The sequence below is a fragment of the Trachypithecus francoisi genome, unplaced genomic scaffold (assembly GCF_009764315.1).
Source record: "Trachypithecus francoisi isolate TF-2019V2 unplaced genomic scaffold, Tfra_2.0 Lachesis_group8, whole genome shotgun sequence".
NCBI classification, from domain to species: domain Eukaryota; kingdom Metazoa; phylum Chordata; class Mammalia; order Primates; family Cercopithecidae; genus Trachypithecus; species Trachypithecus francoisi.
The window spans coordinates 69974132-70000702 of NW_022681473.1; the positions used below are offsets into that span (position 1 = coordinate 69974132).

Consider the following 26571-nt stretch of genomic DNA (forward strand, 5'->3'; position numbering starts at 1 on the left):
TGGTGAGCATTCTTTTGCCTGTGGTCCCATCCCAGATCTCCCTTGGTTGGTGCTTAGAACTTCAGGGGACCTTAGGTATCATTTCATCCAGTTGCCCAAGCAGAGCTGGATTTCTTCCGCTGATTCTCTGGCTGCTGGTTACCCAGAGGAGTTCCCAGCACTGATGTATGCCTAGGTAGGTGGCTGTCTTCTGTACACCGTGAGCCCCTGGGGTAGAGAACATGGCAGCTCCACTTAGCCTTCCTGCAGCCAGGCAGCACTAGCACCTTGCCTGGCACAGATGGCTGAATGGGAGTAGCACACAGATAGTCACCGGGCAGCACAATTCCCTCCCCCAGTCCCCAGTTCATCAATACAACTATGGACCAAGTTGCATTGGCCCACTGTGAGAGTCGTTTGGACAAGGCTTTCCCCTGCCTACTCAGGATGCATCATTTCATTTTTCTCTCTACTTTCATGATCAGTACTAGCAGCGAACTTTATCAGAATTTCTCATAAAGTTTATAATCACTCTCTAAGAGTTACTGCATGAAGGACGATGAGTAGAGAAAGAACTACAAGGCTGTCCTGAGAATTATACACTAGGGGGTCTGTTGGGGCCACTCACGAATCAAATAGGAGGGCAGTCCAAGAGGCAGGGGGCAGAAAGGAGTTAACATAGCAGGCCGGAGACTGCGTCCTTAGAAAGCTCTGCTTGCAAGGCTGGCCTTGGGCTGGTGCCTGAGAACCTGGCTGGTAAACAGTTGCCTAGGTCCTAAATGATAGGAGGGGCTATCTGTGCCTAGATTTTATTGTGCCTAGATTGTACCAACAATGAGTTTAACACCTTATTTCCTTCTGGGGGTCTGGAATTTGGTACATGCTAGGCAGAGGGCACCTATGTGACTAGCCCCTGCTCAACACTTAGGGCCCTGAGTCTCTCTTGAGCTTCCATGGTAAACAGCACTTTGTAGGTGTCATTACAGCTCCTGGCTGCAGGAACAGAGCACTTCCTGCACGACTCTGCTGAGAGAAAAACTCCTGGAAGCTTTGGCCCAGCTTCCTCCGATCTTTGTCCCATGCACCTTTTCCCTTTGCTGATTTGCTTTTCTTCCCCCTTTGCTGTAACAAATATTAATTGTGAGTCCCACTCTATGCTGTGTCCTGCAAGTGCTTTTAGTGACTTGAGGAACCTTGGACACATCTGAACGCAGGCTCCAAGGCCAAAGGGCCACTGTCTGTCAAGATTTAGAGCCAGGGCATGGGCTCAGGTGCTCCGGACCGGAAGATGATATCATAATTTATGAAATGTCAGGTGTTAAAGGGCATCGTGAGCTATTATGCACTCCCTAAATGTGAATAATAATGGCTAGGCTGCCAGAGCAGACTCTTGAAGAGCTTTTGAAATCTGGCTGGGGAAAAAATGACACAATCTTTTTTCAAAATAAAATCCATCTTTTAGCACTAGCTCTAGTGTTGAGGTTATAAATTATTGAAGGCTGTGGATGCAGGTAGGGAGAAGGGTAAACCCTTTGGGCTTTAGCGGTTTTCCTCTTTTTGCTACCAGGTGAGGCTGCATGCAGAGTGAGGGATGCCTGGAGGCGCCTCACTTCTACTTGCTGTCTAACTTCTGACTTAGCCCATTTGGTTCCTATTTGAAGCACCTTCTTCTGTACTTTCACAGCCCACTTCACACCCATGAGGGCTCTTCTCTCCTCCCTCTTGCTTCTTACAAGCAGCTGGAACTGCAAACAATTTCCCTTTGTTTATACCATGCTTTGAACCTGGTTTGTTCCATACACTTATTTCCTTTTTGGAGGCACATTCAGGAAAGCAATTTGTTTTGTAGTTAAGGTACTACACAAACTAAGTACAGCAAACTCATTTAGGAGCCAGGCTGCTGAGCGATGGCAGAAAGAAAATCCCTCTTCAGTGTTTGGGACGGAAAGGGTTTGGCTATTTATTTGAAGGAGAGTTAGTTCCAGAAGAAGGATCCTTCTCACAGAGCAAACTGGGAGAAAGTGGCCTGAAGAAAATCAGGCTGACTGGAGCCTTTTCACACTTGGTCCTGGTACCTAGGGAATCGTCTCTGGCAGTTAGAGCCAGGCTGATCAGCTGCCAGAGAGAGTTATGAACAGCTGTGCATGGGTGTGGAGTCAGACAGACCTGGGGTTGAATCCCATCTCCACCATGCGCCAGCGGCATGATCTCAAGAGCACTTCCAAACAAGAATGAGGGCGATATCTACCTCAAAGCTTGTCACAAATGTTAAACAAGATATGAAAACACTTTGCAAATCATGAAGTGTAATGCATTTAACAACAGCATACACTTATATAGTACTTCCTGTGTGCCAGACACGACGCTAAGTGCTTTAACTTTCTTACCTCATTTAATCCTTACAACCACACTGTGAAAGAGATACCAGAATTATCCCCATTTTACAGGTGAGAAGACCGAGGCATGGAGAGATGAAGACACCTGCCTTGTTTAACACAAGGTAACACAGCTAATAACTGGAAGTGCTAGGATTCCAACCCAGGCAGCCTGGCTCCAGAGTATGTGCTTATAAGTTGGAGTCACCAAGTGTGTGTTTGCAGTGACTAGTCTGATTCATCAACACCTTTTTTTTTTTTTTTTTTTTTTTTTTTTCTTTTTTTATTATACTTTAAGTTCTAGGGTACAACACCTTTTTAACCTGAAAAAGAACTGGCAGTCATTCACTCAAGCAGTTCTATATTCCTGTCTCCATCAGGTAATATGATTAGGGTAAGAGCTCTGGATTTGCATAGCCCTGGGTTAGCTATCAGCTTTGTGACTGGCTAGCTGGCAAGTTACTTATGCTTTTGAGGCCTCAATTTCATCAGCTCTAAAATGGGAATAACAACCCCTATTTTTCTTCTTTAGCTTTCAAGTTCAGGGGTACATGTGCCAGATGTGCAGGTTTGTTACATAAATAAACGTGTGTCATGGTTAGCTATTCTTTCTGATGCTCTCCCTCCCCATCGCACCAACCTCCGACAGACCCCAGTATGTGTTCTTCCCTGCAAAGTGTCCATGTGTTCGCATCATTCAGCTCCCACTTGTAAGTGAGAACATGCAGTGTCTGATTTTCCGTTTCTGCAGTCTGCTGAGAATAACGGCTTCCGGCTCCATCCATGTCCCCACAAAGGACATGATCTCATTCCTTTTTATGGCTGCATAATATTCCATGGTGTATATGTACCATATTTTCTTTATCCAGTCTAACACTGATGGACATTTAGGTTGATTCCATGTTTTTGCTATTGTAAATAGTGCTGCAATGAACATACGTGTGCATGTATCTCTATAATAGAATGATTTATATTCCTTTGGGTATACACCCAGTAATTAGATTGCTGGGTCAAATGGTATTTCTGCCTCTAGATCTTTGAGGAGTTGCCACACTGTCTTCCAAAATGGTTCAACTAATTTACACTCCCACCAACAGTGTAAAAGCATTCCTTTTTCTCTGTAAACTTGCCAGCATCTGTTGTTTTTTGACTTCTTAGTAATAGCCACTCTGACTGGTGAGAGATGATATCTCATTGTGGTTTTGATTTGCATTTCTCTGATGATCAGTGACAGTGAGCTTTCTTTCATATGTTTGTTGGCCACATGTATGTCTTCTTTTGAGAAGTGTCTGTTCATGTCCTTTGCCCACTTTTAAATGGGGAACAACCCTTGTTTTATAGGCTGATTATGGTAATGAAATGAAGTAATACATGCACACTATCTGGTTCACTGTAACTGTATAATAGTGAGCATTGCTCCTGTAATTATTGACAGGTAGAGTTTATGAGTAAAAAGAAATAGAGAAAGGAGCAGGGCGGATGTGGCGAGGGAGGGAGGGAGGGAAGGAAAGAGGGGGGGAGGGAGGGAGGAATAAGCAGTTAACAGCAGCATCCATCACAGCTTATACACCCTTTCAGAGTCCCCTGGGGCCGCCATCTGCTGGCGCCTCAGCCAATGGCAGCACTTCAGCTGCCACTGTGGCTAGTTGGTCAATTGAATTCTGCTGCCTAGCACCCATTAAATGCTTGTCTTGCCTTCCTCCCACAGACTACTCTGGAGACATGACTGCTAAGTACAGCCTGCCTGAAAGCCTTCTCAGGAAGCATTCCTGCTTAGAGACCAGGTATGTCTCCTCGTAGCTTGTTGTGAGGCACTGGCCAGCATGGTAACCCATCACTTCTCTTTGCTTCTCATCTTCCTTTGTCTCGTGTTCTTGAGTTTACTTCTCCTAAATAAAGCATCAGCTTTTAACCTTTGCCTCAGCTCTGCTTTCTAGGAAACCCAGACTAAATCAGGTTTATTAAGACTAGAAGATAGTAATTATATATGCAAACAAACTCTTCATAAACAAAATCTGATAACCAGTTGGGCACCCTCTAAAGGATCCTTAAAGTCAAAATTTGGCAGAGGCGGGACTTGAGGTTCTTGACAAGTTCATAGTTAGTTAGTTATCCAGGGCAAATGCATTATGAATGTAGGTTCCAGCCAGACCTGCAGCTTTATTTATTTAAGCTGTTAGTAATTCAAAGCTAAAGGCAATTGCAGTCTTCTCAAGAACAAGATCACTCCAGATGTCATGTCTGTTCTTACCTGAATCAGAGAAGGCATCTGTCACCTTTAACTTCTCCCTGCTTAAAATTTCCCTGCGGTACCTGTCACCTTCAGGACAAAGGCTGAACCCTTGAGCCAGCAATTCAGAACCATCCCCTGCCATGATGGAGCCCAGCTCTCCTCTCTGTCCTCATCTTTTCTTAATCTGACAGGCTTTAGCCATAATATATCTTTGCTATTTCCTAAACAGTCCCCACAAGCCAGGAGACAGACCCACGCTCTCTGACTGCTAGTCCAATGCCTCTTTGCCTCATTACTGCTGCTTCCCACCATCAGAGGAAGCCGGGCTTGTCACTTTGGGGAGAGTTTCGGGGAGGTCTGGTCGTCTCTAAGGCCTCTTCCTGAAAGAGGTATTTTGTGGGGTATGGGTAATTGCTGCCTTCTGGGCTTCATGTATCAAACCCATATGAACACCTGGAGCCCCTCTTCATCCTTTGCTCCCTATGATCCCTTCCAGACTGAAGTCAAAGGAAAGCAACCCATTACTATATGGTGCTCTGTCCATCTGCCTGGGTTGATTAGTGTGAAATTAAAGTTGTGGTAAGGATCTATGGGTTGGCAAAAGCCCAGATTTGTCTTGACATGCTAGTTTCATGTTGTGCCCATTGTTATCTGCTCTGGGTTCCTCTCCAGTTGCCTTTGTGCTCAGTGGAGAGATCCAGGTGGGTCCATGAACCCAGCTTATGCCTCATCCAGCCCCTGTATCTTCCTAAGTCAGCTCTCCCTGTTTGGGGATGCTTTTCCTGCTGTCCTCACAGCCCATAGCTACTCTACGGCTTATTAATCATCCCAGTGACCATTTACATAAGAGGGAGAGGGGAGAGGAGAGATGTACAGGTTCTACAAATTAGGGATTCCAGCTTTATCATTGTACAAGCTGTGTGACCTTGATTAAGTCTCTGATCCTGGAGTCAATCTTCTTTCAGCTGAATCATGAGCCCCTGCCCAGATATTTAGTCATTCTCAGAAAGGGGACCCTAGAAATACTAGGCCAACAGTTTTTGACCAAGACTATTACATCAAAAATCATGGAATTTTTGAGCTAAGGGGTCCTTGAAGGTAGGGAATTAACATTCACAAGGTCCAGCCATATTCCAGGTACCATCTTTTGTTTGTTTGTTTGTTTGTTTTTTGAGACAGGGTCTTGTTCTGTTGCCCAGGCTAGAGTTCAGTGGTGCAATCATAGCTCACTGCAGCCTCGATCACCCAGGCCCCTATCTCAGTCTTCTGAGTATCTGGGACTTCAGATGCACACAATCATCCTTGGCTACTTTTTGTTGTTGTTATTTTTAGTTCGAGTTATCCTCCCACCTTGGCCTCCCAACGTGCTGAGATTACAGGCATGAGTCAGGGTGCCTGGTCCCCAGTTACCATCTTTTAAGCTTGTTTTTCTAAAATCTATAATAATAAATATATTTTACATGACAGTCGAGTACATGTATTGTGTGTATAACTGACTGGCCAGGCACAGTGGCTCACGACTGTGACACCAGCACTTTGGGAGGCCGAGGTGGGTGGATCATCTGAGGTTAGGAATTCGAGACCAGCCTGGCCAATCTGGTGAAATCTTGTCTCTACTAAACAAAAAATTAGCCAGGTGTGGTGGCAGACACCTGTAATCTCAGCTACTTGGGAAGCTGAGGCAGGAGGACTGCTTGAACCCAGGATGCAGAGGTTGCAGTGAGCCAAGATTGCACCACTGCAGTCCAGCCCGGAAAATAAGAGCGAAACTCCATCTCAAAACAAACAAACAAACAAACAAAAAAACCAAAGTGGAACTGGAATAAAAATTTTATAAAATAATACTTATCTTACTATATGCCCTACACTTTATTCTGCTTCTCTCTATTCTATTTATTATATTATTATTATTATTATTATTAATTTATTTATTTTGAGATGCAGTCTTACTCTGTTGTCTAGGCTGGGGTGCAGTGGCATGATCTTGGTTCACAGCAACTTCTGCCTCCCAGATTCAAGTGATCCTCCCACCTCAGCTTCCTGAGTAGCTGGGACTACAGGCATGCACCACCACACCCAGCTAATTTTTGTATTTTATTTTTAGTAGAGTCGGGGTTTTACCATGCTGGCCAGGCTGGTCTTGAACTCCTGACTGCAAGTGATCCGCCCGTCTCGGCCTCCCAAAGTGCTGGGATTACAGGCGTGAGCCACAGAGCCCAGCCTATTTATTATTATTTTAAATGGTGCTGAGCTATAACATTTATTTCGTGACTGGTTGACCCAAAGTTTCGAAAACACTGTCCTGCTCTTTCACATGCATGATCACCTTCCATCCTTATTACAACCTTAGGAGGTAGAAATTCATTCATTCCCAGGTTGCAGAGGAAGAAACTGAGTTTCTCCATTTCTTCATCTCAGTGAGATTTAGTAATTTGCACAAAATCGCCCAATTCCTAAGTAGCTGCGTTGGGATTCCAAGTTTGACTCCAAAGCCTATCCTCCTTCCAAGTTATTTCACTGTCTGAGATTCCACTGATCTTTTTTGGCTGATGGGGAAACTACGATAATGCTCAGAGAGAAGTGACTAGGTCAAAGTCACACTAGGACTGGTGACAAAGCCTAAAATTGAAACCAAATTCATCCCTAGACTCCACACATCTGGCACTGGAACAAGGCTCCCATAGGCCGGAAGCTTCTTTCCCAATGTTGGTTATTCTCTTTCTTCCCTGAAGTCATCCTGGGTCAGATGAAGTTCAAGCAGCCTCAGAAACCACTCTCTTTGGACAAAGCTGAGCTTACTGACAGGGAAAAATGCTTCTGAAATATCTTTCGTCAGGAAGCTTGTCATCATGCACATCGTTGCCTCCACTGGAATTGAAAGTTGTGTTGTCTCAAATTAAAAACAAAACTCTCAATTGCTGCACCTCTCTGCACACTCAGCGGGTCTTAACTGAGTTTCAGGAATGCAATCTGTCTTAATTTAGCATGGCTCTGAGTCTTCATTTTCCTCCCTTTCCCTTTCAGAAGCAAGGTGCTGTTGTGTTAGTATGTGCTGCCACCAGGGAGAGTCACAGAGCTTGCCAGCGGGAAGTGGTTATAGGGTGCAGTTAATCTGGGCCAGGACTTCTTAAAGGGACTCCTAAGAACAACAAAGCTAGTAGCCGTCAGGTGTTGGCTCCCAGATCACAGGCAATTCCAGCCAATGTGGTGCTATGCAGAGGAGGCCCCAGGTCAGACTTCACTAAGGCAGCTTGAGGCAACCAAGCAGAAGGTAGGACTAAAATTATGGCTTAAAGGGAAACTGAGATTGTATGAAAAAATGATGGTTCCCAAGAGTCTTATGTGGAAGATAAGGCAAGGCTGGGTGAGGGAGTCAGGAGCAAGGTCAGAAACCAAGATGATCGGCAGCAGGATGGAGCGTGGTGGGAGGACTGGGCAAGGGATGTGGCTCATCACCAAAGCCGTGGACTGAGAACAAGAAAGCACCGGGTGTGGCATGGGACAGGCCGTGGCTAAAGGACCCTGAACTGGGCCAAGGTAGCAGTGAGGCTGGGAGAGGGATTAGGGGCGAGCCCCCCTTCCTTACAGTACTGGCAAGCCATTTTGGTCACAGAATTTAACAGTACTGAAGTCATCCTCAGTGCTAACAAGATGGTGGGGAGGAGCAGGGAAGAGAAAGTTCTATCCACTTCCACAGGTACAGGTACTACCCTCACTGCCGCACCTCAGTGAACTACATTCCTTGCCCATTCCTCACCTATGGCTCACTCTGACCTGAGCACCTGTTGTCTCTCTCCTGTATGATTGCAATAGCTGCCTACTTCAGCCTTTGCCTGTTAGTCTATTCTCAACACAGCTTCTAGAATGATCCTGCTCAAGTATTAGTCAGACCTCATCACTTCTCCATTAAGAACCCTCCGTGGCTCCCCTGCACTGGCCTGCACACACCCCTATCCCCTCCCCTCTTTGGCCTCCTCTACCATCTAGCCACTCTGGCTTCCTTGCTGCTTTTCAAACTAGCCACGCACAAGCTCCTGCCTCAAGGCCTTAGCACCTGCCTTCCCTCTGCCAAGACTGCTTTTCTTCCAGATATCTTTGCAGCCTGCTTTCTCACCTATCGCAAGGCTTTGTTCAAATGTCACCTTCTCTGTGAAGCTTTCTCTGGCCACCATTTTACAACTGCACCTCCCTTCCCCACTGCCCAGACACACCCTGGGACTCACTGTCCCCCTTTCTGTAACAACTATTATAGAGAAACATTCTATGTTATTTATTTTTTTACTTTGTTCATCATCAATTTTCCCACTAGAATGTAATCTCCATGAGAGGGGGCAGTTTTGTCTGCTTTGATCATTGCTGGAACCCCAGTATCTAAAACAGTGCCTGGTACATAGTAGGTACTCAACAAATAGTTGTGGAACGACAGACAATCCAACTATCTTGCAAACCTTACCTCCCAGTACACTCTGCCCCAGTATTCCCAGGTGCATTCGCTTATGTTCTAGCCTCATGTGACACACCTTCTACTGGTTTTGCCCACAAAGAACGCCCCTTCTTAACCCTCTTTGCCTGTTACAGTCCTTTCCAGCCTTCAAAACCTAGGGGCCAGCACTTCTTCCATAAAGCTCTCTCAGATACCTTCTGATGGGATATTACTCTTAACCCTCTAAAACATGTACTTCAAATGTCATTTCTCTAGCATGTCATAATTTCAGAGGGCCCAGTATGATCTCTGGGTCCTGATCACTTCTAATAGGTTATGGGTTCCCTTTCTTTTCTGGAAGAATCTAATATTGACAAAGAAGTTTATATTCTGGATATAGCTAGAATCAACTCCTAGACCTCATATATTTTTTGGGTTGAGCTAACATAAACATGTCTCTATAAAACAAAAAAGACTGTAGAACATGGTGGTCAAGAGGGATAATGGGCCAGGTGTGGTGGCTCACACCTGTAATCCCAGCACTTTGGGAGGCTGAGGCGGGCGGATCACGAGATCAGGAGATCGAGACTATCCTGGCTAACACAGTGAAACCCTGTCTCTACTAAAAATACCAAAAAACTAGCCAGGCATGGTGGCGGGTGCCTGTAGTCCCAGCTACTTGGGAGGCTGAGGCAGGAGAATAGTGTGAACCCAGGAGGCAGAGCTTGCAGTGAGCTGAGATCGCACCACTGCACTCCAGCCTGGGCAACAGAGTGAGACTCCATCTCAAAAAAAAAAAAAAAAGAAAAGAAAGAAAAGAAGGATAATGGACACTGCAGTGGGATGGATCAGGATCAGGATTCACACCCTGGCTCTGACATTCACTAGCTGTGCACCCTTCAATGAGATACCTAACTGCTCCAAATCTCTGTGTCCTTGGTTAGAAAATGAGGGAAGGTTAAGAGTTGGTGGGCTTGCTGTCTCCAAGGTTCTTTCTAGCTCATAGATTCTGAGAGGCTCAGAGGCTCTGGCTCTACCAGGCTCTCCTCAATCCTCTTGGGAGTCTGGGGGCTTCCAGCATGCACAAGGTTTACATGGATAGCTCTGTCTGGTAGGACACTCTAATTCCCTGAAAGCATGGAGCCCCTCTGCATTCCTGAGAGGGCTGTGCACTGGCTTCCAAAGCAGAAGAGTAATCAAATGTGGGGCCCAATTACTGCCCTAGGGGATGGGATCTAACTTCCCATCCTAGAAGATGGTGTCCCATTGTACAATGGGTTGGGTTGCTGCAGTACTTTGACCACTCTGGGACATAACGATAGATATTCTTATATATTTTTAAAACCAAGTCTCATGGGTATGGGGCCAAGGAGAGCAGAGGATAAATGGAGTTAATTGGTAATGAGTTCGTTTCTCACTGTGCATTGGAGATGCTCACCTAATCTACTGACTCTGAATGAGCAATTTGGCTGCCTAATTAGGTTAACCAATAATTTCCCTTTTGACACCAGGCTGCTTGATAATTTGGGGCGGGGTAACTGTGATTCTGCTTCATTGTTTCCTTTCAAAATAGATTTCTTAATTTGTCTCTGGGATTAAATCACGAGTATATTCTTACTGTTCCCCACCATGCTTCTGCATGCCTCCAAGCATTGGCTCAGGCAGTTGTCTCTATTGGGAATGCCTCTCTCAGATCCCTCAGACTCAGTGAAATCCTACTAGGCTTTCAAGCCCCATGCATAACATGAGTGGAATGAAGGAATGAGCCTTTGTACCCTCAGGGCAAAATGAACTGCTCCTTTATTGTCATCATCCAGCTCTTTAAAAAATTAATATTAACAACTCCCGTGAATGAAGGCCCAACACAGACCAGACGCTTCACAAATGCTGTAGTACAGGCTCACAGCAACACTTCAAGGAAGGAAGATGGCATGCTGTGTTTGCATTTTTTGTATTATGTGAAAAATACATAACAGTTGATCTTTTTAATCATTTTGAGGACTAGAGTTCAGTGGCATTAGTGTAGTCACACAGTTGTGCATCCATTACTTTTATGTATCTCTGAACTTTCTCATTATCCCAAACTGAAAATGTGTACCCATTAAACAGTAACTCCCCAACAGCCTCTTCTTAGTCCCTGGTTACCACTGACATGCTCTTTTTAAAATGACAAAACTGTGGCCCCAAGAGGTGAAATGACTTGCCCAAGATCTCAGAGCTGGGACTGGTACAACCAGGACTCGAGGCCAGGTCTCCTCATTGGACTCTGAAACTAGCATTCTTTCTCCACTCTGCAACACTGCCTGCTGCACCTCTGTTAAAGAGCTGCAAGGTGGCCGTAGCCCTGCCTCCCTCACTGGTCATCTAGAGTCCACATCCTTGAATAATGCTGCACACTGAAGCTCAGCATAGCTGTGGGACGAATTACAGAATGAATTCACAAAAGACAGTGTCAGCTTGACCCAGTGCTTGGGAGTGAAGCTCGAATTGCAACCTTTGCTTTATAAAAAACATCTATTGCATACCGGCTGTGTTCCTGACATGCCAGCTTCTCACTGCCCCCCAAGACTGTTGGCCCCTCACGGCAGGAGAGGAGAGGCCTGAGGGCTGGCTCTGCCTGAAGGCCCTGAGTAGGAAGATTTGTGTTTACATTACCCAGTCAATTCTGTATTTATTTTAGATATTAAGCAGTGACATAAAAGCTGCTGACATTAACCTTCAGGGGCAGAAATTGTCTTTAATGGACCCCATAAAAGTTATTATTGATGGCAGCTGCATGCAGCATCACTGTGACCTCAGCAAAAGCCTCCACCGCTATCAATACTGTTGACAATTACTATTGACTAATGCAAGGCCTGGTGTGGAGGCAGAGTAAATGTTCTTGTGGCTGGAGGTTGCTGGGGTTATGCTTCACATTTCACATTTATCTGGTAAGGATCTCTGAGAACTTGGTTGCACATTTTTGGTGGCCTCAATTGACAGCTGAGGACGCCTGCAGTCTCAAATGGAGGCAGGCAAAGGGCTCAGACTATAGAGATGGCTCAGGCCATCAAAGAGACCAGACTTCAAATCTAAGCTCTGCCAACTTGCTGACTCGCTGGCTGTTGTGTCTCGGTTTAGAGCCTCAAGTTTCCCATTCGGCAAATGGGAATGCCACTGAGTTGCCAGGGGGATTAAAGGCAATTGCACACGTGCAGTGGTAAGCACATAGCATGAGGTTGCTGGCTTTGCTCTAACCCTGAGAAGTGACCACACTGTGATGTGTTGACTGATAGGTCCAGTGGAACTGAGCCCTGTTCTGATGGTGAGATCTGAGTTCCCATCACAAGAAAAGGAGAGCACTGGCTGGGGCCAGGGGTTTGATGAGGTCAGGCCGAACTACAAAAGATGGGAGAGGGGGAAGGTAAAAGAAAAGGGAGAGAGAGGGTGAAAGGAAACAAGACTTTTGTAGTAAAGCCTGGCTCCAGCTCAACTAGATATGTGGCCCTGTGCACAGCCTTTAATCTCTCTGTGCCTCAGTTTCCTCAGCTATAAGTTGGGCAGATAATAGTGTAAGAGGAACGTGAACCTAATCAGTGAATAAAAGGGAGTCATTCCCATGATTGCTGTCATTATTTAGATCTGAGTACTGCATAACAAAGCTGTTAACGTAACTTCCCAACCGGGAGCAAGTAGACAGCCTTTGGGCACCTATGGGGAATCTAGGTTCAGGGAGTCCAGGCTTGGAAGGGATGTGGGAAACAGAAGCCCTTCATTAGACTCATCTGCCTACTTCCTCTGCCCACCCATCTACCCTGAGTACAGTGAGGCTTTGAGTTCTGTGGCCAGTGTGAAAATGTATGATCATAAAGAGATGACGACATGGCCAGGGGAGCAGGCAGCCATTTCTCCGTCCCATTATCAAAGGCTGAAACTCTTCAGGCTTAGTGAGTATGTCATGTCATTATCACCCAACAGAGGCTTAATTCAGCTGTAATTCAGCTCTCAGGGAATATACAATAATGTGGGCAGTGTGCACCTCTTTCTGTCATGACTTTATGGAAAATGATCATTTGTCACCATGGCAAGAAGGCTTCAAAAGAAAAAATAACCCAAGTGTCTTGCTACAGAGGGAATTCACTATAACTAGGGCTATAAGAGTAAAGATTTTAGAGTCATATATGCTTGAGTTCCAATCTCATTTTGCTAGTTGTGTGTCCTATGCAGGTTTCTTAACTTCTCTGGGCTGCGGTTTCCTTACTTTGTGCAACAATGGGGATAATAAAACCTTCTTCAAAGGGTTGTAGGGGGAGTAAATGAGATAATACAGCTGAAGCAGTTAGCACTGTGCTTCGGTTCAGGTAATTGGCAGCAACTTTTTTTTTTTTTTTTAGACGGAGTCTAGCTCTGTTGCCCAGGCTGGAGTGCAGTGGTGCAATCTTGGCTCACGGCAACCTCTGCCTCTGGGGTTCCAGTGATTCTCCTGCCTTAACCTCCTGAGTAGCTGGGATTAAAGGTGTGCATCACCATGCCTGGCTAATTTTCGCATTTTTAGTAGAGATGGGGTTTTGCCATGTTGCCCAGACTGGTCTTGGACTCTTGGCCTCAAGCAATCCATCTACCCCAGCCTCTGAAAGTGCTGGGATTACAGGTTGAACCACCACGCCCAACCACACAACTATTAAGTATTAATGCTGTTATTATTATCATTTTCCTCTCGCATACCTTCATCTTGTGCATGCACTTAGAATCCAAGAATTCTGCATCTAGAAGGGCCTACAGGTCATTTAGCTCAGCTAGACCCAAAAATTGTTTATTAGAATACTGGTCCCACCAGATACTCTGAGAATAAAAGAGTTCTGTGGTCAAATCGATTTGGGGAATGCTGCATACACACCCCCTTGGTAATTTATCCATTAGCATGTACATTAACATCTTAAAAACTCTAAGAAGTCCTGGAGTAAAGAAACTGGTTTAAGTTTGTTTGATTCAGTGTTTCCTACATTATTTGACCACAGAACAGCCCCCTACCCCACCTAAGAACTAACATTCTCAGATCAAGGAATGCTAATTTCATTTAAACTATTTATTTTATCGATGAGGAAACTGAGGTCCCAAGAAAGGATGCAATTTACCCAATGCCACATCCTAGACCAGTAACAGAACTGAGGCTCCCGTCCTGCTGTGGTGTGGTGGCACATACCCTATTCTCTTTGTGCCAGGCCCTGCACTGCCCTTCAATTTAATGTTCAAGTTCAGTGCGTGGTGGGGGTGGGGAGAGGCAGGGCTGCTGGCTGGGTATGGCCTTGGGAAGGTGGGTGAGGGGGTGTGGGTGGTTTCCCACCAGAGAGAGGGAAACTCCTCTGGTACTGAGGTCATTAGCCCCTTCACAGGGCTGACTGGGGACCAAGGGAGAGTGACACTGCCAAGCCAGTACCCAGTACCCAAGCCATTGCCACCCTCCCACGTAGACAAGTATGCAGGCTCCCTAGGCGAACACGTGAGTCCTCTGGGAGGGGTGGCAGGATGCACCTTTGGAACTCTGCTGCATGGGACTCTGGACCCTAAGGGGATACATTTCCCCACCTGACCCTGACCGTGCGTGGTCTCCTACCCATCCCCAAACTGGGGATCAATCTTGGTTTTACATTACTCAGTTGGAGCCTCCTCTTCAGAGACTAACTCCTCTAAGCCTCATCTCTGACCTGTTCCCTGCCCTGATCCAGGGGAATCCGGGGCAGGAATCACGAGGATCTACATTTGAAGCTAGAAGCCAGCAGGGGGCACTGGGCTAGGTGCTTCCTATTCTATCAATAATTCAGACTGCCCTCCCCTACCCCTTTGCCGGCTCTGGTGTGGAAGCACCAGCGGACCTCCTCCTCACTGGGCTTCCCAGAAACAGCCCTCCAGGTGCTGGCTCTGCCACTCTTTCCTTTGCTGCCAGGCCTCAGCAGGACCCACCTCGGTGCTGACCTGGCTCAGCAAAGCTGCTCAGGGACTGGTAAGGCATGAAATACACAGAAGGGGAGATTCCCCCCGGGAGCTAGTCTCCACGCAGGACCACGTTAGACTCAGAGCCCTCAGAATTCTGCCAGCAAGGTCCCAAGGGAGAAAGAGGAAAACGCTGAAATTGGGCCCCCTTTCCTCCATGACGAAAAGGAGGCGTGTGAACCAGGTGTCATCTTTTCCTCCCACAGCCTCTCTCAGGCCTTGAGAAGGAGCCTCAGGGAGGAGAGTGGAACAAGGAGTGTGCAGCTGCCACTTCCTGGGATCAGGGGACGCTGCAGCAAAGCCTCAAGTTTTAATTGTTAAAGTTTATTTTTTTTGGTCTTTTCACTTTCTTTTTATTTTTAATAGACAGATAATAATTATATATATTTATAGGGCACAATATGATATTTTGATACATAAATATATTGTGGAACGATTAACTAAAGTTCATTAACATATTCCTCATTTCACATACTTATTTTTTTGTGGTGAGAATATTTAAAAATCTACTCTTTTAGCAACTCTGAAATATATAATGCATTATTATTAACTATAGTCACCATGCTGTGCAATCGATTTCAAAAACTTATTTCTCCTAACTGAAACTCTGTACCCTTTGAAAACATCTCCCCTAAACCTCAAGTTTTAAGTTATCCCCAAATGACACTTTTTGTTTGGAAGTCATCCTCTGAACAACATAAGATGCTGATGTGGGACAGTGTTCCTGGAGGTTGCCCAGGACTGCTGAGCACCTGGAGCTAGAGATGGAACGAGCAGGATTCAGGCAGGACCAGGCCTTGCTGATTTGACAGAAGACAAACTATGGGGAATCTGTTACCACTGCCCCATGCCCTTTCCTCTCCCCTGCACACAGGCACCTTATAAGCAATGACCTAGAGTCTTATGCGCCTCCCTAATCTTGAAGGAAAGAGCAGCGACCCAGTCTCTGGCATGTCACTCATGGGTGGGCATTTCACATGACTCAGCAAGAGACTCTGACTTTTGATCCCTGAGAGTAAAGCAATTTTTCACCAACTTCACCAGAGCCCCAGGCAATGGAGCAGGAAATCAATATTGTAAATAAAACCCCAGCTCCACCACCCAGGCACCCGGCACAGACCAAACCAGCCACTTACCAGTCTCAGTGTTTTCGTGCTCGGTGTCGGTGAGCGTGAGGTTGGAGTTGGCCCGGCTGGACAGGCAGGAGCTGCGCCCTGAGCGTGTGCTCCGGCCCCACAGCCGCACAGGGTGCTCAGGGGACAGCACCGTGTCAGCCTCCATGTCGGCATCAGAGCTGGCCCCCATGGAGTAGCCGCAGTGGGGGAGGCCAATGTCTGTCCGGTACAGGGTCCCGTGAGGGGACGTTACTTCTCCCAGCCCCAGCTCCCGCAGGGTGAAGTTGGCACCTGGGAGGAAACACAGGTGAGCTTGGTCAGGGCACTGAGAAGAGGTCTGCCTCTGCCTCTGCCTGAAGCCTGGCCTTCCTACCCCAGGACTCACTGTCGTTCTTTGAACTTGCTGTGGCATTCTATGCCCATGCCTTTGCTCAAGTGATTGCCTCTGCCTGGAGGGCTTTTTCTGCCCCCCTCTTCACCAGCCTGAATCCTCCATTTCCTTTAAGCCTCAACTCAAATTGCTCTTGCTCTGTGAAGTCCACCCCAATACCAACACCTGTGCAGAATTCACTGTCACTTTTTCCAGGCTCCTTCTGGAGTCCTTGGGCCTTGTCGTACTGCACAGTAGAGTTGTTTCAGGGTCTACCCTCTGCTGAAGGTGACCTCAACAAGGGCAGGCACCATGTTTTGCTTATGCTTATTCTTAAATCTCTGTTCCTAGAACAAAATACAGTACTCAGAAGGGGCTCAATAAATGCTTGTTAAAATGAATCGAGGGCTTCAGGTCTCCTTTTCCAGGGAGGATTGTCAGCAAGTCCTGAGCAGGGCAGAAGCCCAGTCAATGAGATCTAAATGGCTCCCTTGGGGCCAGAAGTTCCTTTCTGGCCAGGTCAAGAAAGCCTGAAGCTTGAGAGTGAAGAAGATGGGGATTGGCAGAGAAAGGTCAGCCTCATACCAGGAAAAAGGCTCTGGCTGCTCCTTCCTCACCCCAAGTGGGTCTGTGATGGGGAACTGGCAGAGACAGGTCTCTTGAGGGCTTGGGCAGGCCTGGCAATGCCTAGGACAGAGGCTGGGGAGGACGTGGGTGAGAGAAGGTCACCTAGGATTAGTACTTGAGTGACAAATAGAATGCTGACTTTATGGAAAACTAACCTCCCTGTCACTCCTGCATGTGAATTCAATGTCTATTCAGGGACAGCTTCTCCCATATCTCTAGTATTTCCAGGAATGTGTTGCAGGGAAAAGGAAGAGGGAGTATACAAAGGCAGTAAGGGTCAGATCCCACTTACAGTGATGATCTGGAGAACTGGGCTTATAATCAGGCAGAATCCACGTTTAAACCAAGTCACGCTGGCCCTGGGCCTGTACTGAGATACAGCAGTGAATAGGATACAGTGCCCAACTTTACAGAACTCTCTGGCGGGTAGGGGAGACACAACCAAACACATGATTAAGTGTGCAAGTTCAAAGTGCGGAGATCCACAGAGAGTGTTCTGGGAGTGCAGGGGCAGAAGGTGGGATATTGGGGTGAGGAGCTCAGAGGAGAGGTTTGCAATGAGAGTGAATGTGGAGAATGACAAGTTAGAAGGCAGAAGAGGTGGATGGCCAAGCTTTAAAGGCCTCCTTGGCCAGGACTGAATAGGACAAGCCTTCAAAGGAAAGCAAGAAGGAACTGCCGGAGAGATGGAAGGGGAGCCAGCAGAGATGCCATCCTATTATAATGGTGTGTCTCACTCTTAATCTGTGCTCCCCCGGTGTGTGCTAGTTATCTGGATCCAACACCTATCACACCTGCGGCAGAGTAGGTGCCCTATAAAAGTTAGGTAACCCCACACACGTACACACCCGTGCGCACACACACCCACGTGCACACACACGTGCGCAGACACATGCACACACATGCACACACGCACACGTGCACACACGCATGCACACGCACACACGCACGCACTCTGGCAGTACTTTGGACAACAGATAAGGGGACAAGAAAGCAGGGAGGAGAGACCAGCTGGGGTGCTGCTGAAATGCAAGCTGCTGCGCTAGGCTGTGGTGGTGGGTGGAGGTGTGCCTCAGGTCTCCCACTCAGCTGGCTCAGGCTGGGACGGCCTTGATGCCAGGTTACAGTCATGAAGCACTTCCACACAGCTTGGTAAATAACTTGTGCCAAGCCACCTCAGTGCCTCCTTCCACACCCAGTGCCTCTCAGCCTCTGCTCTGGCTGCTCCAGCCCCTTCCCAATACCCCCAGTCTCCTCATGATCCAGTTACTAAACAAAGGGTTAATGTCAGTGGACCAAGCATAATAGAAGCCTGTGGGCTCTGCTCAGTGGCCAGGCAGACATTCTGACTGGTTAGAGGCTGGGCCAACCAGATGTTAGCCATTTTGCATACCACTCCTCTGTGCCCTACTCCAATCTGCCCTCCTATTTTGCTCACCTAAGAAAAAGAAAAGGCTAAATTAGAGCCTAAATTCCTCAGTCTGCTTCCCGCTCTCCCTGCACATCACACTCCCTGGCCGCTCTCTGATCTACACTCCTCTCTCCTGTCCTGTTCTTGCCCCCTGCCCCCATCCACAGTTCTATCTATTCTCTGCTGGGCTGGCCCTCTCAAAGAGAAGCCACTCACGTGTTATGAAGAATGACTCTTACATTAAGTGAAAAATCAAATTTATTTGCAACAAACAGCCTGGGCTGCATCGATTTCCATATGGCTTGTCCTGCATACCCTTTTAAGCAGCCAGACTCAGCATCAATACCAGTGAGCTAAGACATCTCTGGACCGGAGAAATGCAAGATAAGGGCTCACTCTAAGGGTTCCATGATCCTGTTGAGCCAGTCAGCTCCTCTGATGTGTGAGTTTGGAAGATTTACTTCATCCAATTTAAGAAGTCCTCATGGTTTACTTGCTTTATGTCCTTTTTGGCCTCTTTCCTGAGGCTCAGGGCACGAGTTGACATCCCATCTCACTCAACATCTAGCTGTGCAATCTTGGGCTGGTGATCACCTGAGCTTCAATGTTCTTGTATTTAAAATGGGATGATAATCTATGACCTGCTACCCTCAAAGGATTTTTGAGGATCCAGGGTGATAATTTGAAGGAGAGTATTTTGTAAACTACTACGCACATGCCTGCCTATGAGATGAGACTGCTTATTTGTTATTTACAAAGATAAGGAGCTACCCCTTCCCTAAGCCTCATGTGCTAGGTCCAAGGCAGCCAGGGCTGAGCTCTGTCACTTACGGACAGGACAGAGCAAGAGGAAAGCTTTCAGAGACCATTTTGTCTCTTCCTTTCAGTGAGATCCAGAGATGACAATTAATAGCAGGCAACATTTCTGAAGCATCCGTTCTGTGCCAGGTACTGGTGTCAAGTGTTTTATTTACAGTTCTCATCAATCCTCACCACCTATTAGGCACTGTTTATCCCTTTGCACAGGTGAAGTAGCTGAGAATAGTAAAAATGGCACAGCCACGATTCAAAGGTCTGTTTGATGCCAGAGTTGGAGCCTTAACCATAAGCTGGGAGAGGGACTGCTCATTTTTCAAGCCTCACAGGCAGCCCTGCTAACAGGTCAGCTTTCACATGGATACAGGCCTGTGGGAGAGAATAGAAATGAAGAGGTCATAGGTGTGCTGTGTGTGTGTGTGTGTGTGTGTGGCCAGCTCCTCTTATCTCCGTGATCTTGGGCAAATGATTCACCCTGGGGTTGTTGTAAGAATTAAATAACACTGTCAAAATGCGTATAAATTACATAGCACAGTGCTCAGCTGACCCTGTCTGTGAAGAGGGAGAAGGGCAGAGCAAAATCAGGATGGGCTGCACAAATTGTCAGGTATTGGTCATGACCCAACAGGCATCAAAGAGGGCTCAAGCATCTGCAGGCAGAAAAACAGGAATCACCGAGGCGCTATGGTAGGAAAGAAATATCACAACAGGTATGGAAACCTGAGCAGTTCAGCAGGGCTGGCTCATGAGTGGTGGAGTGCGGAGAGTCAGGGGACAAAAAAATGTATAGAGAAACAGGAACAGATTTGGGGAAAGCGGTCTATGTTAGGGGGAGCTCAGTTGAAGGGCAACAGGGAGTCACCCCCAAGCTTCATCTGGCTGCAGTACAGAGAATGGCTCGAGGCAGGCAGCTCTGGGTGAAGGGGGGTGATTGTGGTTAATCCTCCAAGAAAAATGATAATAGCTTGCACTGGGAAGTGTCAGAGGGAATGGCTAAGAAGAATGGATTTGAATACTGGGGCAGGATGGATACGCTTTGGGGACTACTGTAGGCAGAAAGTACAGGAGAGGGAGCCAGGCACCAGGATATCCTACAAATTACTAAGTTTTCATGTCTAACTATCTCAGGAAGGTCTTCCTCTCAAGGTCACACAGGGCTTGACACAAAGAAACTGCTAAATACGTTTGTTGAATGAATAGCAAAACTAGGAACTAACATTTATTCAGCACTTACTTGCTATTATGTTACCACTGAAAGGCCATCTCATTAAGTCCTCACGACAATTCAATGCAGTAGAGAGGCTTCTCACGCCCATCTAACAGTTGAGGACTGAGGTTTAGAGGGAAGCCTAACTCATCTCTAGGCAGGTAGACAAACACTGGAGCCCAGCTCCTAACCACCTCACTATGCCAGGGAAGTGAGTAAGGGAGAAAATAAATGAACTAAGAATGAACTACAGGGCAGGCTTTTACCAGGTCCAAGTGCCCAAATGGCAGAGACTTGCTGTTGATATGGCACCCCAACTGGTGTTCCAGCTCACCTGTGCCACGCCTACCTGCCCCAGGCCCACCTGCGCCACGCCTACCCGAGCCCATGCCTACCTGAGCCAAGATCCCCTGCGCCCAAGCCCCGCCCCCTCGGCCTTGCCTTCACCTGTGCGGCAGAATTCCTCGGCCTCCTGTGGCACCATATCCTTGACGCGGCTGCCGTAGGCTAGGCGGGCGTCCTGGTCGTAGGCCTTCAGGGTCTCGCTGGAGCTGTAGGATTTCTGCGGGGTTTTGCCCTCCTCGCTGTCCGCGGACGAGCTGGTGTAGCGGCGCTCGGCGTCGCGGCGCCGGGTCAGCGAGCGGTAAGGCTTCCTCTCCTTCACGTCCATGGCCTCCGGCCCGCGCTCTTCCGCATCCACAAATAGGGTCCTCGCCGCACTCAGGGCCGAGTGGTCTAGAGCCAGGGAAACCGAAGATAGGGCGTGAGAGGCAGAGAACATTCCCGGGTTCATCCTGATCCTGGATTAACCCTTGCAGCAGTGTGGACAGAGAACCCCAGGCAGCAGAGGTGAGGGTACCGCTCCACCGCTACGCAGCCGGTAAGTGACTCGCACCCAGGGCCTCTGATTACAAATGCTGTCCCTTTCTGCTACTTAGCCTATTCACCTTGAAGAGGCCTCCTCCAGGGATGGGCACCAAGGAAGCTGACAGCAAAGGCCAGAGGGCACTGGCGGTTAGTAATATCCCTAGATAGGAACCAAGCCTGTTTGATTCCCATCACATCCCACGTGGAACAGGGCCTGACCAAGCTCTAGCCCAGGGCTCCTTAAAAATCTGTGAGATAGATGATTGCATGCAAGCACTGGGGTAAGCACTTTGCATATATTATCTTAGTAAATCTTCATACCTTCCGAGATATTATTACTCTCGCCAACCTTTTTTGGAAACGAGCCAAGGTATAAACAACCAACCCACACTTACCACCACCAGATGATTATATAATTATTTGCTTTTTGCCCATCTCCTTCCGCTAGCCTATAAGCCGTATGAGAGCAGAAACTTTATCTGTGCTGCTCACTCCTGGTTTCTAGCACCTTGAGCAAGAGCTGGTACACAGTAGGCGCCTAATAACGATGTGTTTCATTAACCAGCTAAGCATCCCCATCTGACAAATGAGAAAACTGAGATTCAGAACCCCCTTCAAGGTCACTTAGGTGTCAAGTAACAAAGCCAGGTTTGGAACTCAGATCTGTTTGACTCTAAAGCCTGCATTTTTCCTATTCCATTCTGTCTCCCTGAGATGTCTCCCTCCTACTCTTAGTACAGAAAAGTGCCCTTCCAGTTACTCAGAGAATGTCCCTCACCTTTAGACTTGCCCATCTCATCAGTGCCGCCATCAGCACTGGGCAGCCGAGTGTCTGCCCCATGCATCTGGGTGTTGTTAGGGGGTCTGACTGGTGGGAAGCTCCTAATAACCCTTTATCCTCTTTTCCCCATCTTGACCCTTCTGCCCTACACTGACACCACTGGATTTTTGACTTGTGATAGCACCCTCTTTCTCCCTCCAAATGTCTTCTTTTAGCTCTGGGGTAGCAAACACAACCATACAGGGCCAGGAGCTCAATACAGAAGGAAGGAAAGCAGAATATCCTCCATAGAGACACAGGGCATCACTTAGTTTTTATGAAACACAACCTGCTCAGTTCCTGCTTTCCATTGCTCCATCTTTCAGAGCAGCATGGGTACACAAGGCATTCCCCTGCTTCATTGTCCGATTAGAGAAACAGCAGAGCAAGAGCTGTGATAAATGCTGCCAACATCAGACCTCAGCATCCAGGGTGGGGCCTTGACAGCTGGGAGGGTGGGTCTGTCTAAGTGCCTGCCTGTGCTGCAAAGTGGGAGTATGGGTGGGAATGTCTGGGGGGTAGTGGTGTCTTGTGAATTTTTAAGACAAGCTGGAAATTTGGAGTTAGATATAAAATGTATGACTTTAAGATGTTGAGCCATTATTATTATTATTTAATTTTAATACTTTGCAGGCCAAACAAAACAGACTGCTGAGTCGAATTTGCTCGCAGTTTCCAAATTCTGCTTTTGATCATGGACATCAGAGACAGCTCTTTGGCCCATTTTTCAAAGAGTACAAACATTTGTGATTTTATTGGTGCCTCATAATAACTGTGAAGTAGAGATTACAATTATTTTCATCCCCATTTTACAGATGAAGCTACAGTGACCCAGGGCCATATAGTAGCCTGCCTAAGGCCACATGGTGAGTTAGTTGCAAAGCGGGCACTAACTAGACTGCAATGCCTCAGGATTATACCTAGATCCAATTAAGATGAATAGGTGAACTATTTTGGTTCCCAATTCTCAAAATATCCCTGGGAATTAATGCTGGGGCACGGGGTGCAACCCAAGACACAGAGAAATCAAATTATGTTACTGAGGCTCAAACCCAGAGCTCTGAGCTCTGCCATCCTGATGCTCAGTCTCCCAATAGCTGGCAAGATGATAGTCCTCTGAGTGTCTGAGAAGCAGGACCACAAGGAAGATCAGTGATAGTACCTTCTACTCCAGGGTTTTTAAAACTTTCTTGACTGCAGTCCATAATTAGAAAAACATATTATGGCCAAGCATGGGGTGGCTCACATCTGTCATCCCAGCACTTTAGGAAGCCAAGGTGGAAAGATCACTACAGGCCAGGAGTTCGAGACCAGCCTGGGCACAGCAAGACCCTGTCTCTACAAACAAACAAACAAACAAAACTTTAGCCAGGCATGGTGGCACATGCCTGTAGTCTCAGCTACTCAGGAGACTGAAACGGGAGGATAGCTTGGGCCCAGTAGGTCAAGGCTATGGTGAGCTGTGATGGTACCACTGTACTCCTTGCTGGGCAAGAGTGAGACCCTGTCTCAAAAAAAAAGAAAATTTTATAACATCTTACACAGTGACCCACTACACACATTGATGTATGTGAATGTGTGTGTTTATATGTATAAAAGAGAAACAAAAGATTCACAAAAGTTATTGCGTGATGAGAAATATGCATAAAAGAGAAACAAAAGATTCACAAGTTATTGCATGATGAGAAATGCACTCTGATATGTTCTATCTCATTCTCCTTCATTTTTTAAAAAATGACTGATTATAACTCTAAATTGATATCATGACCCAATACTGGCTTTCAACCCAAAGCACTGTTCTGGTGTAATTTGAATGAGGATTTATGGCAACTGCTGCCTCTGCCTGTTTACTTCTAACCCCTGAGTGACAATAATGATGATGATAATAATAAGCATAAGTACTCCATAATGTTAGCCATCATTAATATGATTCACTAATAACTCATATTAATAATGGTTTTAACATTATAGCTAATAGACTCTTAGTAGCTAATATTATTGCTTACTTTTACTATGATTATATATAACATCTTTAATCCTCACACCAACCCTGTGATATAAGTATTATGATTTTCTGCAGACTGCAGATGAGAAATTGTGAGGTTAAGTATGCTGCCCAAGGTTACATGGCCCTCGCATATAAAGAGGAGAAAGAATTGTGATCCTGAGGTTGAACTCAGCAAGTGGGTATAACTGCTGTATGGGCTGTGCCAGGGAAATTTTCGAGGCCCAGGTCATGCTATTGTCCTGCTTATGCCCTCTAGCAGCCCTGCTGAGCCTTTGGGGTCAATTCTAGTTTCCTGGTCAAAATGAAGGCTCTTGTCATTCTCGCTCACCTCGCTTCCATCTTGCCGAGCCACTTGCACTTTCCTGGATGTGAATTCTGTGGCCTCTCTGACTGTGTGTATGATGCTTCATCACTGCACATGCAGCCCACTAGCTGATCTTTTTTCACGTCTGCCTCTCCCCTTGACTAGAGTTCCTTGAGGGTAGGCAGGCTTGGTATCTGGTGCTCACAAAATGCTTGTTAAGTGCATGCATGAATGAAACTACCTGGCAGCTACTTCATGTCTTCTTATTAAGCCTAAACAACATAAAATATTAGTAGTTCACTACCAATTAAGTAAAGTATCAAGTAAATCTAAGGCTGAATTAGAGGCACTGCTTAGATGTATTCTCTTTTTAAATTTCAAAGGCAGCCTGGGCTTGAAGTATGCATCCCCCACTGACCAGGTGAATGACCTTGGGCAAGTTATTTAACCGCTCTGTGCTTGCGCTTTCTCATCTGTAAAACCCCTTAGGGTTGTTTTGAGGATTAAATGAGTTAATATGTGCCCCTAGCATATACAGTCCCTGGTACACAATGAGTGCTCAATAGATGTTAGCTATTATTATCATCAGAAGAAACAAGCACATTTTCTTTTTAAAAAGCATAATGTAGAAAACTCCGGGGAGGTGTCAGTGATAACTGGGGAAGGAGCATCCCCTCAGAAGCATATGTTAATAAGGCTGAGAAACATTTTAGGCTGTTAAATTGGTGGATGACTATTTCTTTTCATCAGTGTGTGCCTATTGACTGAAGACACTGGCATCAAGGCAAAGGCTCAGTAACCACAAATTATTAAGAACATACACACCTAACGCACAGCTTCCCTGTCACAAAGCTGAGGCAGGGAGAATATTCGCCTGGTTCTCATTTCCTTTACATTTTCTTTTCACATTTTAGGCTTAATATAGTAATTCAGCAAGTATTTACTGCTTTTGAACAGGTGAGAGGTCAGGTATGGTTCACACTCAAATTGGCATTTAACAGCGGGAAAGAAGAGGTTGAGGTGAAAGAGGAGTGACAGTGGAGAAATGCTCCCTTTGGAGCAAGGGATTTCAGTGCAGTGACCTGGAGCTCCCCAGCAGAAGGACAGAAGGAATGCTGGGGAAGGGGCCCACCTCAGACCCTGCAACCCCCAGCCACAGGCTCAGGACAGAAGCACATGGCACATATCCATGCCTAAATGTGTTTGCTCCCTCCTTACCCGCCAACCTCTGGGTTCCCCATAAAACCCATAAGCGTGACATCCAAAGCTTCTGGAGATCTGACTTTCCTCGTCTCTCTCTGCTTCCTCTCACTGCCACAGAGCAACCTGTCTCCCGCAGACTCACACGCTCCATTTCAGTCCTGCAGAGCTGCCTGCCATTTGCCAGACATCCCATACTCTTTAACGTTGCTGAGCCTCTACAAGTGGTGTTGGGTGGGCTCACCTAACGGCGGCACCAAGAGGAGATGGGGGCAGGGTCGTGTTAGGTGAGAGGCCAGAATGTGTCTTCGCTGCCCCCTCTAGCTCTCTAGTCCTCTGTCCATGCCTTCTCCCACAGGTAGCCCCTCCTCCAGGCCTCCGCTTCACACTGGGCTCTGCTAATATCTTCCTCTGCCCTCATCTGTGCAGGCCCAGGGGTGTGCCAGTTTCTTGCTGTTGCTAGAGCCCAGGTGTCTCACCATCAGGGCTGGCTCTCTGAGCCTGCTGCACCTCCATCTCTTCATTAAAGTCTGCTCCTCTAAGCCATCTAGAGTGAACTCTGTTTCCTGTTAGGATCCTGACCAATGATACAGCTTCACCCCTTACTTTCTTTGGCTTTCAGCAATCATCATCATCATCGAGCTAATAACACCAGCCACCACTTACTCAGGGTTTGCCATAGGCCAGGCACCAGTCAAGTGCTTGAGATGTTTTCATTTAGTTCTCACCATTTCTGCCTCTGTGAATTGGTCCCATTTTACTGATGAAGAGCCTGGGGCTTAGAGAAGTAAAATAACTGGCTTGCAGTCACACAGAAAGAGACTCAAGAGCTGGATGTGTCCAACT

At 46.8% G+C, this 26571-nt stretch overlaps 1 protein-coding gene across 1 annotated transcript in view; it reads right to left on the bottom strand.

The window, feature by feature from the left end:
- The window catches only part of TENM4 (teneurin transmembrane protein 4), a 655906-nt gene that overhangs the window by 399170 nt on the left and 230165 nt on the right, over positions 1–26571 (bottom strand). The window contains exons 3-4 of the mRNA XM_033204860.1: positions 20974–21261; positions 16117–16386 (exon numbers count right to left, since the gene is read on the bottom strand). Coding sequence (XP_033060751.1) covers positions 16117–16386; positions 20974–21261 — 558 coding nt within the window. The remainder of the gene's footprint in view (positions 1–16116; positions 16387–20973; positions 21262–26571) is intronic.